At 38.9% G+C, this 17930-nt stretch overlaps 1 protein-coding gene across 1 annotated transcript in view; it reads right to left on the reverse strand.

Moving 5' to 3' along the window:
• Positions 1–4591: 4591 nt before the first annotated feature.
• The window catches only part of LOC149228157 (succinate dehydrogenase subunit 7B, mitochondrial-like), a 62212-nt gene continuing 48873 nt past the window's right edge, over positions 4592–17930 (reverse strand). The window contains exon 3 of the mRNA XM_089378062.1: positions 4592–4978. Within this exon, the coding sequence (XP_089234188.1) occupies positions 4902–4978 (77 nt within the window). The 3' untranslated portion in view covers positions 4592–4901. The remainder of the gene's footprint in view (positions 4979–17930) is intronic.

The following is a 17930-nucleotide window of genomic DNA, read 5'->3' on the forward strand; positions in this document are numbered from 1 at the left end:
CACATCCCAAGGCAAAATCGTACAACAGGAAAAAAAAGGCACAAAAATCGAAAAAGAGGGACAACGGCGAGAGCATGAATTTCAAGGCAGATTTAGGCATGATTTTCGAGGCAATTGTACTGCTGAAATCGTACGGTCCGTACAATCTGTACAACAAATTTTGGGCACATTTTTCGAGACAAGTTGTACAGCGTTTAATGTTGTTTTATTGCTAAAAATTTTATGTTTTGGTTGTTCGCTGATTGGCATGATTTTCGAGGTGGAGTTCAAGCATGGTAATCAAAAAAAGTTGTAATTTGTGGTTGCTGAAATTTTTATTGTATATTTCAGTTTCTCTATAAAAGCATTTTCAGAAATAAAGAAGAGCTCTCACACTGGTTTTCCCCAAAAGTTGTAGAGAGTTTTTCCAAGGTCACATTGAATAAAAATCACTGTATTATTTTGTGTGTGGCTGCCATAATTTTGGTGTGTCTTATTTCTGCAATTTCAGCAGTTGTGGAATCTCTAAAATTGTGTTTTCAGAAAATATTGTCATTTCCAAATTTTAGAATTTTTTATCATAGTTGAATTTAAAACTAAATAAATAGAGTGATAAGTAAAACTGATAACCGGAATGGGGGGTTGAAACTTCTTCATTCCCTGAAGCGTTCTTATGAAAATTGATTATGGAAAAGAAGTAGCATAGCTTTTGTATTCCCAAAACCTGATAAAGTGTATAATTTTTTAGAAACTTGGATGGCATAACAGCATTACCTTCTTAAATTTCCACTTTTGAGTTCTTGTACCAATACAAGTGAGATCATTTTACAATACAGTATGAGGAAGATCTGTAACATCTATCCCAAACACTGACACGACAAGTGGTTAAAAAATTAATTTAAAAAGATAATGTGAAACATTAATACGTACACCCTCATTTAAATTCAGGATCTTTTAAATATAAATTTAAAAAGATAATGTGAAACATTAATACATACACCCTCATTTAAATTCAGGATATTTTAAATATAGAGACATTTGCATTTCAATTTTTTTTTTATCTCTTAATATATCAAGAAGCACGTGAAGAATATATATATATCTCGTACTTTTTATTTAATCAAATGATTAAAAAAATTAAACAATGATTAAAGCATAAATGGCAATTTAATAAATTAACTCCTATATAATATTAAGATACGTATTAGTGAATGGATGATGCCTTTGCAAGATAAATTTAAGGAGTCGTCTAACGACGCAGAGGAATTGTGCAGACGGACAAAAGTGGCCGGAATTTGGGCAAAAAAATTTCAAAAATATCTTGTAGAGACTGTTTGAATCGTGTTTTTGATGTTGGAAATGGATTCAACGCCATCAAAAACTTCTAAGATGCCTAAAATTTTGAAGTTTAACAACTATAACTTGGATTTATAAAAATCCTTGCCGGAATTTTTCTAAATATGACCGGATTTTCCATAACTTTCCGGGCAATTCCTCCGGCTAGTTAGACTACAGCTAAATTTAGATGTGACATGTTGATTAGTTGGTTAAAGGTTTGTGTTTAGTTTTTATCGGATCTCAGGTTCAAACCTCATGGGAAGGTGTTGAAGGTGGAAGCCACCTATCGAAGACATAAACCATCCCATGACTATCTCATGGGGCATCTAGGCTCGACTAAGTCTTGCATAATCCTGATGATAGCATCACACTAAGTCTACATAATCCAATCTTGGTGATAGCATAATACTAGTGGGCAGATCATTCTTCCCTTCAATATTATCAATGGTCTCAACCTAGACTCAACTTAACTGGAGAGAAAAATAAAAGTAAATAAATTTGATGCAGTGAAACAGATAACCCAGTTTTGTTTTTCCAATTCATTTGAAAAGAAGAAGAGAAATTTCTAAATCTGTCTAACAAATAGCAGTCGTCCCAGTTTTGTTTTTCCAATTCATTTAAAAAAAAAGAGAGAAATTTATAAATCTTTGTCTAACAAATAGCAGTCGTTTATTTTTAATGAGTGGTTTTTTGTTTTTAGGTGTTATGTGAGTGTCAAGCGGTTGGGGAAACGCCCCATGTACACCTGAAATGCATAAAAAATGGCTCCACAATCGTTTCCAATAAAGGGAATGGCTCCAAACATTTCGGCCGATGTCCAACATGTTTCAATGGCCAAAAGATTCTGGATGTTTAAACCACAATGGGGTAACCTCCAATTTAGCTTACACCGATTTGATTCTATTACCCACTTGGTCATGCAACAGCAAATGTACAACTCTATTACATCCATATCTATGTTTTTTTTCAGCATGAAAAAAAGCTATATATTTGCATTATATTCATCAAATAAGACTATACAGCCAATGCTTATATAATGAGATGAGAGGAAAACAAAACCAGCAGCTATGTCAAAGGTGAGGTATAATGCCACAACAATGTGGTAAGAACATACATAGATAACCTGTTCAGCTTCATATGGAACATGTGAAGGAAAAAGTATATAAGAACAACGAAAGTGAGAAAACTGTTCCCTGTGACAAATATATGAGAATTCCTTCACAATGGAAAGCAAAAAGTGGGAGAAAGATACATACCAGATATTCATCATTAGAAAGAAAATTATGTACCCGGTAAGCAAAAGTCCTGGATCTGGTAGGAGATATTGTCCACCGTGATTTGCATCCTCCAAAAACCTTGGGGAGAAGATAGACCCATTTTGGATAAAGCATCTGCCTTTTTGTTTTTTTCCCTGTCAATATGTGTAATTGTGTAGTCCCTCCTGCTACTCCATAAAGCCTCTATTCTGTTCAGCCATCCAGAAAGATTGATATTTTTTATAATGTGTTTTGACTGAACGTGGTCGATGATGACTTTCGAATCTCCATAAATTTGTAGATTCGGAAGGTCAAGAAAGTTACAAAGGGATAAAAGACCAGCGAGGGCCATCGCCTCAGCTCTATTGTTGGACCCTGGTCCACCATTCCAATGTATTTCAAAGGCTTGACCAGCTTCTGGAATAATGTATACTCCACATGCACACGAACCATGTTGTGCAGCTCCGTCAAAATAGGCACGTGGAATTGCCGTGGGCTCCCATGTTGAAAACCTTCTTCCATTGCAAACCGTGGTTTGACCTGGCAAATCGAGTGCGTTGTATAGACAAAGGATGGATTCAACAACAGAAGAAGGAGATTCCATTTTTGAATTGAAAATCATCCCATTACGCCATTTCCAAATGGCCCAAATAGCCAATAAAGGAATGGGCCGCCACTCTTTGTTCATAATACTCCACCCTTTGAAAGCCTCAGGAATGGAAGGGAAAGAGCTGTGGTTGTAACCAAAGTGAGCAGCAAGTTTCCGCCAAATTGTCTGAGCTTGTGGACAAAGGAGAAAAAGGTGTAAGTTGTTCTCAGAGTCAGATCTACAAAGGGGGCATATAGCAGGCCCGCACCAATTTCGCTTTTGTAAGTTATCCCATGTGAGATTCCTGTTATGAAACACCAACCAGGCAAAAATTATGATCTTTAAGGGGCAACCTGTTTTCCAAAAGGATGTAGGGAAGGTGTTCTCAGCGTGTTCTGATTCTGAGATTAGAAGTTGTTGATATATATGTTTGACATATACAGTCGAGGAGCCACCATGTCCCTTCCAAATGAGGAAGTCCTTATCCGCAGAGCGATATATGCCATGAGCCCTCAGCAATGTTATGATAGAATTCCATTGCATTGCCAGATCATCACTGAGGCGCAGATCTGTCGCTGATTTCCAAATTGGAATTGCTCCATCCCATTTTCGGATGGCACTGACCCAGAAAAAAATACCCCTGTTGTGCAACGATCTTAGTAACTGAGAGGATATTTGGATCTTTCCAGCCGCTCCCGCAAATTCATCCCAACCAATAATAATTTTAGAACCGGTCTGAAATTTCCAGATCAGATTTTGTCTGAAGAAAGGCTCCAATTTCCTGAATCCTCTCCAAATTGCAGAGCCGAGATAGGATCCAATGCTGTCTTCCCTAACCCAGTAGGACATATCTTTATTTTCCATGTACTTAGCACGAATGGCCTTGCTCCAAATAGACATACCCATGATTGCTTTCCACATAGTTTTGCATAGCAGAGCCTTTCGAAAAATATTTAGCAAACTCTAACATGGCACTTCTACTCTTTTCTTTTGTTCATTTGGCATTTGGTTTCAAGTTATACTCAGTTTTGCTATCATTATTTAGTAATTTTAACTACCGATGGGGAACACCTATGGTTTGACCGCAGAGAACAGCCACATATTTAAACAGTGGAAACACCACTTCGTGTGACAAAAAGGTTGTAACTAGCCATAGGCTTCTATTTAATAAATCAGAAACAAGAGTCTTTAATGCCTGTTTTTACAAAATGTAGAGAAAGAACTTCGTAAGCCTATTTCTTTTGGAGTACATTAACTTCAGGATTCCCAGTTTCCATCCAATTTTATCATCATAAAATGCATAGTTGCTCGTATTAAACACGGTAACTGAAAAAGTAGAACTACTAAACTTTGGTATAGCATATTGATATCCAGTGTCCTCTCTATTATTTGAAACACATCTAAGCTGGGTTGTTAGCACAATGGCACGTTAAACATGGAACTTATGTTTCAGCTTTGCTAGATTAAAACATTTCGAAAAATTTCAATTGTTTCAGATACACATCGGTAAAAGAATCTACTGATGGTTTCATACAAGAAATCAAAATAGCTAGCATGCAGTTTAAGGAATATGGATAGTTTTCAAGTTTCAACTGTCGAAAGTTATACATCCCCAAGTATAGGCAATGCCAATTGGAATTAACAATACCCTGCCATTACATTTATTGTTGTTGCCACAAAAACCTTCAATCTGCATCAACAATTATAGATAAAATCCAAGGCTAAGTTCAGTTCCGCAGTCATTCACTACTAGCTTGCCGCTGTTCCCGTTCCACTTTCTTCATCATTGTCTTATAGTAGATCTCATAGCAGCATCCTGAAAAATAGTTTCCAACAGAAACATTAATAAGCTGTAGTATCTCACTTTATAATATATATTTTGATTTTACAAAGAACACTACAGCTCAGTTTTTTAAGTAAATTACAAGGCTCAAATAATATACCTCTGAAACATAAATACCATGCTTTCTCACACCAGTGCAGAAAAGAGAACGACGTTGACTAAACAAAAATTTTCTTTGGGGTTTTAAATTTTATGTCTGGATAAAAGGCGTTGATTATAATAGTTATGATTTATCCCTTTATTGACATATAGATTCGATGGATTAGCGCTGGTAATTGATTTTCTGAAATGTTCAATGAAAATGCAACTGTTAGCATTTGGGTGGTCCTCTATGGGAAACAAAAGCAGCTTAAGGGGTGCAGAATCTCCATATTTTAGAGTTTCTTATATCAGAATTCGATGGATTGGTTCTTGTAACTATTTTTACTAAATAAAATAATGAACATTGGGCTCTGGGTAGTTCTCTATAGGACATGAGACGGCCCATTAATAAAAGGGTGTTCCCATTCCTATAATGGGGGAATCCCCCGAATGTCTTGCTGTAGGACCCATGTCTACCAGTGACCAGCCTCAGAAATCACTATACAAAGCATGTAATTCACTTATAATCAGCATATATGTTATTTGCATGTTCTCGTCTATAAAATCACTTGATTTTCCGGTTACTTTGAATCAAATGTTGATAGTACAAAAATCAGGAATTGTACAACATCTAATGTGATGTGCATATGCATAAAGGCCAGTGTACAAATACTAACACACACAGCAGAAAGAGTTAAAAAAAATTGGGCCATACTCAATTATATCCCTTGCGAATGCATTATTAGCAGCAACATCTGTTATAACTTGACCATATTTCTAGTCGATGAGATTAGCTCAAGCAGTTGTCATCAACATTGTTGGGCATTTGGTTAGCCTGTGGCAGCAGGTGCCCAGTTCACATCCCCCTAGGTTAGGAACATTATTCTACACTGATGAGTCCATCAAGGATGCCAGCTATGAATGTGGGGAAGCATCTTTTGCATTGCCCTGCAAGTTTTTCCTTGGAAGAATAAACTTGACCACATTTTCCTTGCCCACCTCCTCAATGCACATCTTCATCCTGCACCACCCATCCTCCTGAGGCTCATGAAAAATGCACCATTCTCAACCTTCCTCAAGTCTTATGGCATTTTAAAACCTTCAACCCCTGGGGAGACTAATATGTTTTTGAAAGAATGATGTTTAATATCCATCTATAACCGTTTGACATACAATGGAAGCCCCAGAATCCATTCAACCAGATGTTAAGTCTTCCTAACTAGGAACTGATATCATGATATAGAACTCATGACCCAATGGATAATAAGTACATCATCAGATTATAATATATTTCCAAGATTCCATTGACCCCATCACTTATTTCTTGGAGACTATATGACAATTACAAAATATAACTTTATGACTAACATTGGGCTAAAATGTTCTACTAGGACGGGCATATTTGGGCTCACAACCTCCAAATATGCAAAGTCCGTTTATTTACAATGCAAGGGTGCAAATAGCAAAATTACATCAAGATATAAACTTCGACATGCATAAAATTAAAACTCTAAGAGAAGATATATAAATATTGAGGTTCTAAATGTTGAAAAGTAGCGAGTGAAGGTCTTTTTTGACTTGCGCCTTAGTTAAAGAAACCACAAGCAGTCTTGTTCTTAGCATGCACAAGTTCCTATATGTTAGGACAAATTCCTAAAAGTTAGGACGAGTGCATGAAGCAGTTTAGCTCATGCAGTTAGTGCAAGGCTCAGTTTGTTGTCTTCTAGTGCGAGTTATAATTGAGAAAAAGACAAGTGAAGACTGAAGAGTCTCAAGTTCTAAATTGAGACTAGATGAGTTACATGGGTTAGTTTTAGCTAATTCAAAAAGCTTGTAAGGAGGACGAAGGCACAGAATTGATTCATTGTTTTGTGAGCATGAGTTTTGTGTGTGAGCTAGCAGAGCTAGGAAGAGCGTGAAGGAGAGGCCTATACACAGTGTTTGGCAAAGAAAATTCTTGCTGGTATGCGCTAGGAAATAGGAGGAATTTCCAGGGCCAGCGCAAGGATTTAGGAGCTATGTACAGGGTTGTTGCAAGCAGGTTCAGCTAAGTGTCAGGCTGTCAGCAGAGAGAACAGCCTTGTTCTCTAAGTGAAACAATTTGCCTTGCAATTAATTCTATTTGCTCAACTTTGTCAATAAAAATTTTACAGCTAGCAGAGGGTTTTCCCAGTTGGGTTCCCTAGAAAAATATTGTGTTTTTGCTATCGTGTGACCACTTATTTCTGTTTTGATTTCACTGCAAATTAAGTAGAGAAAATTCTGTGTCTTGGATTACAAGTTAGTTTCAGATTTGTTCATTCAAGCAGTAGCAGGATTTTCGTGGATTTTCTACATGGTATCAGAGCCAGGAACAGAATAAAGACCAGCATAAGGTGATTCATTCATCACAAGATCAATTCATCATTGGAGAAACACCTGTGGTAGCCGCAGCGTTGAAGAGGAGCAGATCTGGGCTGCTTCGGTGCATAGTTTTTTTATTGTTATTTCTCTGTACAGCAGGCCGAGCATCTCTGTAATATTACAGGTATGGCCGAGCCCTAGGTTGAGGCTGGTCTAAGGTCTCTAAGTGCTGGAACAGCAGTATAAAGGTGGCCGAGTGATAGCGCAGAAAGGAAGGCCTAGTGGAGAAGGTATAGCGCAGTTTTCTGAGGAGTTTTGGGGCCAGAATTGGAGGGCTGACATGGACTGTCATCAAGCCCTAACCAGGGCCTAAATTCATAGGAGTTTATGCACAGGGCCGAGAAGGAGAAGGCAGAAAGAAGTCATCTTTCTGAGGTATGTATGTGTCTTCCATGTTGATGTAATTGCTAAGTGGTGGTGTCCAGATTGGATAGATTTGGTGGGCAGCTTGAGTGCAGGTTGGAGGGCTGTTAGAAGCAATGTTTTACGAAACGGCCGAACCGAAACGGAAACGGCCGTTTCAATGCCCAGTTTATTGACCCAGCCCATGACCCGGTTCGGCTGACCAAGTCAGCTATGACTCGGCCGAGTCAGCCAATGACTCGGCCGAGTCATAGCTGACTCGGTCAACCCGGCCGGGTCCCGTATTGACTCGGCCGAGTCATAGAAAGGACGGCTGGGCAGCGTTTTTAATAAAAAAAAAATCAATTTTTTGCTGATTTTTGGTAAAGTTAGTTAGGGTTTGTGGATTCTAAAGGGTTATTGTGATTTGTTTAATGCTTTTGGGGTCCATTTCCCCCTCCCAAACTCTATTTAAGACAGCCAAATGCTCTCATTTCACTCACAGCAGTCTTATGCATTTGAGTGAGAGTCTTCTTTGAGAGTTAGTGAGCAGTTCTTGAGCTTGTTTTGGAGCAGCAGTGAGGAGTCTTGGAGGAGCATTGTAGCTGGAGTGAGGAGCTTCTTGGGCAGCCATTTGGAGCAGCATTGAGGAGCTGATTTTTGGAGCAAGCTTGAGGAGGCAGTTTGTGCCTGGAGGTATTTTTTTCCACCCTTACAAATCTGTTTTTACTTAGTAAATTTTAGTTGCATATCAAGAAAGCTTAGAGAGTGTTTTTTGTCAAATAAATGAACATTGAATCAATTTTTTTTTTTTTTTCATTTTCAGATTGTTTTCCTAGTCAAAAAATGGCACCTAGAGCAAAAGATCCTGCTTGGGCATATGTTGAAATGGTTGATAATCAGATGTGTTGCAAGTTTTGCCATAGGAAAATTAAGGAAGGTCCTGGGGGGATTAATAGGCTGAAACAACACTTGGCAGGGATTAAAGGCAATATTACTGCATGTCAATCTGATCAAATTGGGGAGATTAGAAAGAATTTGTTGGAAAGCTTTGAAAAATTTAAAGAAGAAAAGACTAGGCAAAAAGAGATACAGGCTGAAATTGGGAGGAAGAGGGAGATACAAAGAATGATGGCTGCCAACCCCCACTATGAGTTTGAGGGTTCTTCCTCTATCCCTCAAACTGATGCATCAAACCCTTTCCGTTATGTTCCTCCCTCTTTTGCTTCTGTTCAAGATAAGGGAAAGGGTAGAATGAAGGGTGATGGGACTATCAAAAGTTTTTTCACTCACTCAGGCTCCTCTCCATCAGATGCACATGGTCCTGAAGTTAGTATTAGTAAAGGTCTTGCTCAGCCCACTTTAGATGACCATTGAAAGAAAGAATTGAGGGAGACTGCTTGTGACTACATAGCTAGATGGTGGTATGATGCTGATATCCCCTTTAATGCTGCTCGTTCACCATATTATGAGCCTATGTTTGAGGCCATACATGCTGCTGGAAAAGGCTTCAAAGGCCCTACTATGCAAGAGCTAAGGGGGTTTCGTTTGCAGAAAGAAATTCAATCAATTAATGAGTATTTGCAAGATTTCAAGGAATCATGGGCAAGAACAGGGTGTACCATCATGTCAGATGGATGGACTGATCAAAGAAACCGTACCATCATAAACTTTCTTGCCTTCTGCCCACAGGGAACCATGTTTTTAAAATCAGTTGATGCATCTGATAAGGTAAAAGATGGCCACTTGTTGTTTCAGCTATTGGATGAGGTTATTGAGGGTGTGGGGGTGGCTAATGTTGTTCAAATCATCACAGACAATGCCTCTAACTATGTTCTTGCTGGTAGACTGTTAGAGGAAAAACATAAGACCATCTTTTGGACCCCATGCGCTGCACATTGCATAGACCTCATGCTTGAGGATATTGGAAAATTAGATTGGGTCAGAAACACTGTAGATAATGCCAAAAGCATAACAAAATTTATCTACAATCATACACTGGTTTTGAGTCTCATGAGGAAACACACTGGAGGCAAGGATATCATTAGGCCTGCCATCACTAGATTTGCTACACATTTTTTGACATTGCAATCTATGCTTTCCCAACATAGAAACTTGCAAAAGATGTTTTCTAGTGATGAATGGAATCAAAGCAGTTGGTCTAACAAACCAGAAGGCAGAGAATTGAAAAGGAAAGTCCATGATGAAACTTTTTGGAGAAAGGCAGCAGAGATTGTGAAGCTTGTTGAGCCACTAGTTAAGGTGTTGCGGTTGGTGGATGGGGAAAGGTTGGCTATGGGCTTCATTTATGAGGCTATGGATCAAGCAAAGGAGCAAATAAAGACAGCATACAAGGATAGAGTGGCAAAGTATGGGCCCATTTGGGCAATCATTGATGAAAGATGGAACAATCAACTCCATCGCCCTATACATGCAGCTGGGTATTTTTTGAACCCACGGTATCATTATAAAGCTAAGGAGTCAGGAGCTTTGAGGGGGGAGGTCAGAGATGGACTGGTTGATTGCATTGAGCGCATGGTCCCATCGGAGTCTGATCAGCTGCTGATACATCAGCAGGTCACATCCTTCAGCAATGCAACAGGTACCTTTGGGAAGAACCTAGCAAAGATTGCAAGAGAAGCAGATGAGCCAGGTAAACAAAAATTTCAATTTTCAATTTCTTAATGGTTTTACTTTTTTTATTAAAGTTTGTTAAATCATTTATAATTTGAAAGTTAGATATAATTTGTAATTTTGTTGAGCTTCAGCCTTCATCTAACTCATAATTCATTACACTCCTATGTTTTTTGCAGCACAATGGTGGGAGGCCTTTGGTGGCCAGTGCCCTGAATTGCAAAGGTTTGCAATTCGTATTTTGAGTCAAACTTGCAGTGCATCTGGGTGTGAGCGCAATTGGTCTGTCTTTGAGAGGATTCACACAAAGAAGAGAAACCGTTTGGAGCAAAAACGGTTGAATGATCTAGTTTTTGTCCAATACAACCTTCGGCTCAGACGGAACCAATTGCTGAACAAAAGACCTGATTCAGATCCCATTGTGTTGGAAGACATTGATCCAACATCAGATTGGGTAGTGGAGAGTCGTCTACCAGAGTTTGATCCTGATGAGGATCTTGATGAAATTGATGTTGGAGATCCACTGCAGCGTGTTCAGTTGAATGCAGATCCCAATCCACCAGCCTCAGTCTCACAGCCAGCTAGTAGGACTCCAGTTGTAGGTGCTTCCTCTGCTCAGCCACGACAGAAGCGCAGCCGCATTTGTACTCTATCTCAGCTTGCATCTGCTGCACAGCCTAGTGGTACTGGCACCACTTCTACAGTTGCAGTTGGAGACGATGATGATGAGGAGGAGCCATGGGCCCCTTGTCTGACTCTGATGATGATGATCCAGAGATTGGTCGAGATGATCTTGGCTCCTCTGGCAGTAGCTACTAGCCTCCTTGGTTATTTGTATTTTGTTTTGACTCTTGAGTCTTTGATCATGTATGACAGACTACAGTTGACTATGTATTTACTATTGCCATTGGGTACACCGTACCATTTTGATATAATGGATTGGTTCATGAGCCTACTTTGATCATATGTTGTCTTCCATGTATATTATAATGTTGTGTGTTTGGAAACTTGAATGAAAATCTTTAAAATTATGTTTAAAATATTTAAAATTATGTTTTTTTATAAAAAAAATAAATATTTAATGTATTTTTTACAACGACCGAGTCATTGAAATCGAGCCGGCCGAGTCATTACCGAGTCCGAGTCCGAGTCCGAGTCGATCCTCGGCAGAGTCCGAGTCCGAGTCCGAGTTGTAAAACATTGGTTAGAAGTTCCCTTATTTGAGCCCTAAGTACAGCTTCTTGTGAAGGACAAAAAGGCCGTTAGTGGGCAAGTGTTGGAGAGCTCTCTAGGGAAGCAAGATGGTATACCAAGGATTGCGAGCAGATCACTGTTTAGAGGAAGCATCAAACTTCGTTCCATGGAAAGGGAGGATCATGATAGTTTTTGAGGATAATGGATGGGAGAATTTGTGAAGCAAGCTATGCCACCACCACAAGATCCCTAACAGTTAACCCAATGTACTAAGAATGATATCAAGGCATCGAGGATTATTCTAAAAGGGGTTAGAGATCATATAGTTCCTCATATCCATGAGAAGAAGACATTTTTTGAGAAGTTTAGAACTATTTTAGAATTATATCAGAGTACTAGTGATACCAAGAAGCTTGCTCTTAAGGATAAGTTGAGGAGCATCTGTATGAGCAAGGATGAGCCCATCGTCACATATTTGTCAAGGTTCACTCGAGTACGAGATGAACTGGGTGGTGTGGGCGTGATTGTGTCTGATCATGACCTTGTGAGTTTGGCCTCACTGGTACTTCACAAGTCTTTGTATGGTTTCTAAGATGTTTTCAATGGTAGAGAAAATTTTCCCAATTGAGAAAGGTTTTGGACTGACTGCATTCCGAAAGAGATCCAGAGAAGGACTAGAGATGGTAGATCAGTTACAACAGTGGACGAAGAGAACCTTGCCCTGGAAGGCAAGGCCAAGGGCAAGAAGGGCCAAGAAGAGGCTGAGTCCAGTCAAAGGAGCAAGAAGAAGAATCTAAGCAAGATCAAGTGCTTCCATTGCCATGAGTTTGGACACTCTACCACTAAGTGTCCTAAGCGAAAGGAGGAGTCTGGTAAGGATAATGTAGCTGCATCAATGGAGGTAGATGCATTTTTTGCCCAATTTGAGAAAGATTTTTCATTGATAGCTTGCATGGCAAGCTCAACAGACAACAATGTATGGTATATTGATTCAAGAGCATCATTCCACATGATCGAGAACAAGAAGAGTTTAAGCCACCTGAAGGAGAAGGACATGCAATTTGAGATCGAACTAGGAGATGATGGCATGTATGTAGCTAGAGGAGTTGGTATTGTCAGCTTTCAAAGGGAGTCAGGGAATCCTCTTCATCTCAGAGATGTCCTCTATGTTCTAGGATTAAAGCAAAATCTTGTATGATGTCATCTTCAGCAGAGGTAAGGCTTACCTCCAACGCTTAGCTTATGGATGTAAGAAGCAAATAGGTGTAAGGAAGAAGAATCTCTACAAGTTCCAGATAGAGACAGGTGCAGCCTTGAGCAGCAAGGCAGGGAGAGCTCAGAGTAGAAAAGTGGTGATTGAGCGAGAGCAAGATAGAGCTCTCAAGACAGAGCCTCAGCCAGTATCTCAGTTTGAGTCTACGTTAGTTGGCAGATGGGCTGACCAACAGGATGATGAGGAGCATAACCCAGGGCGAGTGGAGGCAGCCACTTATTCAGTGCCTCCCAATATAGGAAGAGTTCGAGCCAAGAGGGTAAAGGATTTGTTTAATGGAGATCAAGATAGAGTTGGATCTTCCAGTATCACCTTCAGCTGGAGTAAGCAGCCATGGATATACACAAGGTACATGGCACTTATGACTGAAGTGATAGACTCGCAGAGCATGGTGGGAAAGAACAGGTCTTCAGATCAGAATCCGCAAAAGAAAGCAAGAAGTCTTCTAGTTCAAAGGGAGCAGGTAGTAGTATTGGAGACAAATCCTAGTGGACGAGGTTCTTTCAGAAGCACCTTCCTCGAAAGGAGTGTTGAAAAGTAGCAAGTGAAGGTCTTCTTTGACTTGCACCTTAGTCAAAGAGACCACAAGCAGTGTTGTCCTTAGCATGCACAAGTTCCTATAAATTAGTACAAATTCCTAAAAGTTAGGACAAGTTCCTAAAAATTAGGATGAGTGCATGAAGTAGTTTAACTCATGCGATTAGTGGGAGGCTCAGTTTGTTGTCTTCTAGTGCGAGTTATAATTGGGAAAAAGACAGGTAAAGAGTCTCAAGTTCTAAATTGAGACTAATTGAGTTACATGAGTCAGTTAACTCATCAATCACAAGTTCGATTTCTAAAAATAAAACTTGCCAATTTTAGCTAATTCAAAAAGCTTATAAGGAGGACAAAGACACAGAATTGATTTGTTGTTTTGTGAGCACGAGTTGGTGAGACAAGACAATAGAGAGCACGAGTTTTGTGTGTGAGCTAGCAGAGCTAGGAAGAGCGTGAAGGAGAGGCCTATACACAGTGTTTGGCAAAGAAAATTCTTGCTGGTATGCGCTAGGAAATAGGAGGAATTTCCAGGGCCAGCGCAAGGATTTAGGAGCTAAGGACAGGGTTGTTGCAAGCAGGTTTCAGCTAAGTGTCAGCAGAGAGAACAGCCTTGTTCTCTAAGTGAAACAATTTGCCTTGTAATTAATTCTATTTGCTCAACTTTGTCAATAAAATTTCTACAGCTAGCAGAGGGTTTTCCCAGTTGGGTTCCCTAGAAAAATATTGTGTTTTTGCTATCGTGTGACTGTGTTTATTTCTGTTCTGATTTCGCTGCAAATTAAGTAGAGAAAATTCTGTGTCTTGGGTTACAAGTTAGTTTCAGATTTGTTCACTCAAGCAGAAGCAGAATTTTCGTGGATTTTCTACACTGAATGGCCTTTAGATTCCAAAAATCATCATACTATAATCAAATGAGTACGTAACTCATCTGAAGTCTAGCTCATTTGACCAACTTATGGGGTCCAAGAATCTGAAGTTAGCTTCTTACCGTTGAATGGCTTCAACAGTAGCTGTAATTTGATGTTTCAAATAAGTTGGTGCCATTAGATAGCATATAGATTTCAATTCATTGGCACCATTGAGTAGCCTATACGTTTCAGTCAATGGGCATCATTGAGCAGCATATTCCCCTTCTAGGTTTCAATCTTATAATTCCACAATTCCCGGCTCAGGGCATGCAAGAGAAAGGGGTACACAGGGTTCGGTTTTGCATATATGTTGATGTTGAAAATGTTGTTCAACGTGATGAAAGCTAAGAAACACCCCAATTTCTATTTTCTTTTTGTGAAATTCAATATCTCTAGTCCCATACCAAACATCCTGAAATGAGGATCCCACTTTTAACTTTTAAAGTCAAAAGTTAACTTCAATGAAAGTAAAATGTAAAGGGAAAGCAAATGTCAACATTAAATACAATTCCTAAAAGGAAACTGGTTGTGGAAAACATTACTAGGCCAATTGGACAAACGAGATTGGGATTTTTTAGGGTTTTTTCTTTTTCTTTTTTTGACTTTTAAGGTTGAATGAACCACAAGTGGACAGTGGACGCACAATTTACCTATCAAGATCAGTTGATTCAAACCTTAAACCAGTGAGTTGACCCATTTGAGGCTGAACTAGCTTACCCCAAAAACAGATTAAAACCAGGTGGTTTTGACTACATTGATAACTGTGTTTGTGTGTGAGTGTGTGTGTGCGTGAGAGAGAGAGAAAGAGGCAGAGGACCTGTGCTAGGAGGACCCATGACAACTGCATGAGAGGCTCGCTGACTTGCTTGTACTGGTATAAAGCAATATTTCATATAACTAATCTGCTTTGTCTAATTATCTTGGCATTGATATGTGTCCAGCAATTATTATTGTTTATTTTTATATTTTTTCCATGAAAAATTTGCTCAGGGAAATCCACTGGGCATCTCACATTCTGTGAATGATGCTCAGATTAAACGCTGTCAATGGACAACATGCACACCTAACCCTGATGGACCCACATGAATTCAAACTCGTGATCTCCTTGGCCAACATGCCTTCCACATGACAATTATTATTATAATCATTATTACCCTCTTTATATCCTATTTAAGTATGTCATCTGTCTCCTCTTACCATCAACATAATACATTACATCTAGGAATGAATCTTTCATGTCATTTACCTTGGCAATAGAATTTTACACTAAAATTTAATAATGTGCCAAATATAGTAAATTTGTAATACTGCCATTTTGTCTTTAAGAATTCCCTTTTTTAGCATTCACAGGGTATTTCCCACAATAAGCAAGAAATCGCCACCTAGCAGAGTTCCCATATTTATAAATGTTAACATAATAAGATCTTGATATATCTTGGGTTCATATTTATCGGTAAGTACTCAAGTCTCTCCTAGCGGAGTATCCCATAATAATGAGGGTTATATACATAGTTGCACGGGTACCGCTCCCAGCCCTTGGAGAGGAGGTACCCCACGCTCCGGCGCTCCTGGGAGCTTGGGAGCTGGTACGAAATGCTCCAAAACAGTCGGGAGCTCCTACAGGAACGTTGGAGCTTTACGGGAGCTTTGCGGTCTAGAATGAGGGGTTTCCGGTGTTTGTTTCGCCTGGGAACGTTGATCGGGAACCTGTGGGGGCTCCCATTCATCGAGGAGCATCCCTGTGGGGGCTCCCATTCATCACCATTTCACGCCCAATCATATGCCAAGTGAAGCCATGGAATACACTTTCCCTACTTTCTATAACTTGCCTGCCATGGCTGAAGCTCCCAATGCAGTCTATGTCAATAGTAATCCATCAGTAATCAGCGACGATCCCAGCTATATCAATACCTCATGGAATCGAGTTAACAGAAAAACAATAATACTCATCGTTAGTCATCAACGAGGCTCTAAGCGAACTCTCTCATTATTTCAATATACCAATAACTCAAGCCGCAAAGGAGTTGAAAGTTGGTCTTACAGTGCTAAAGAAAAGATGCAGGGAATTCAGCATCCCACGTTGGCCTCATTGCAAGATGAAAAGTCTGGAAAGCCTCATTCACAATATCCAGGTAACATGCATACTCTAACAACAATGGCTCTGGTAATTTTGTAATAAAAGTTTTAATGTTAAACCCTAAGAATTTGATTGAAATTTTCTGGTAATTTTGTAATAAAAGTATTAATGTTAAACCCTAAGAATTTGATTGAAATTTTAACATGATATTGAAACCAATATTGCTTTTGTAGGAGCTAGGAAAGAACAATGGAGGCCGCAAGGGTTGAGCAACGCACAGTTGAGAAACACTGTGCAAATATTGGAGGAACAGAAGAGACTCATGGAAGAAATGCCTGGCATTGAACTTGCAGAAAGAACCAAACGTCTTCGACAAGCCTGCTTCAAAGCAAGCTACAAGAAAAGAAGGCAGATGGCCATGGAGTCTGCCAACCTTGGTGGGTATGAGGGCAGTACCTCTTCAGCGTCAGCCTCCCTTCCGTTTTAGATTGACAATATTATATATGTATATATATTCAATTATGTACAGTCATGGGCATATTGTATACAGAACATTATAGGATCATTCTAAGACTACAACTATTGTATATAAAATAATGTATAAACATATATGGTTAAAAGAATATTCTCTGAACTGAAATTAGTTTTTCGTTTTGCAATATAGTATTTTTACGAGCTGAGTGAATGTATAAATACTTTTGCATGTGGCGCTGACTTTCCTTCTTCAATTACTCTTATCAAATTTGAACCTAGGTATTAAGCTTTTCTACGAATTTTAATTATATTAAATTTTAATTTTTAATATATTATATTATTTATTATTGTCGCTCCCAACTTGACGTTTCTGGTAAATTTGGACAAAGCTTCTAGCCATACCGGATAATCATTCCCACGTACCCAAAGTACCCACATACCAGAAACCCGTGCAACATAGGTTATATATAACAAGGTTTTCACCAAGCGCTCTTTGCTTTGTATTACACAAACCTCTATTTTAGAAATAACAAGATCTGTTTCTCATGTTTTTTATTCTACCATGATCTGCTTCTTCCTTTGACAACAACTAATTATTTTTCACTTCATATTCTTCACTCCTCCCAAGACTTTTTCACATATTAAGGTGAATGATTTCTTTAAATGTCACTGGTTCTAGGGAGCATTTCAATTTTGCCATGTTCATTTCTTGAGCCTTCTAGATCTTCGTCTTGATTTGTTAATATATGATCCTCTTTTTTTAACATAGATTTTATCCTAGGTTGTTTGGTTCCTTTGGCAATTTTATACCTTAAATAATTTATTTTATTGTTATTCATGCAATTTTTTGATAATTTAATTATATTTCGTCATACAAGAGTTTGATAAGGCAAAACCACACAAGTTGAACACCTTAAGGAAAACGCTCACAGCCACAGATCAAAGATCAATACATCAATATTTTATCTGGTTGAAATGTTGGTTGTGGAGCATGATCATCTT

The sequence above is a fragment of the Pinus tabuliformis genome, chromosome J (genome assembly GCF_031772625.1).
Source record: "Pinus tabuliformis cultivar Carrire ecotype Pingquan chromosome J, CPIR1, whole genome shotgun sequence".
In the NCBI taxonomy this organism is placed as follows: domain Eukaryota; kingdom Viridiplantae; phylum Streptophyta; class Pinopsida; order Pinales; family Pinaceae; genus Pinus; species Pinus tabuliformis.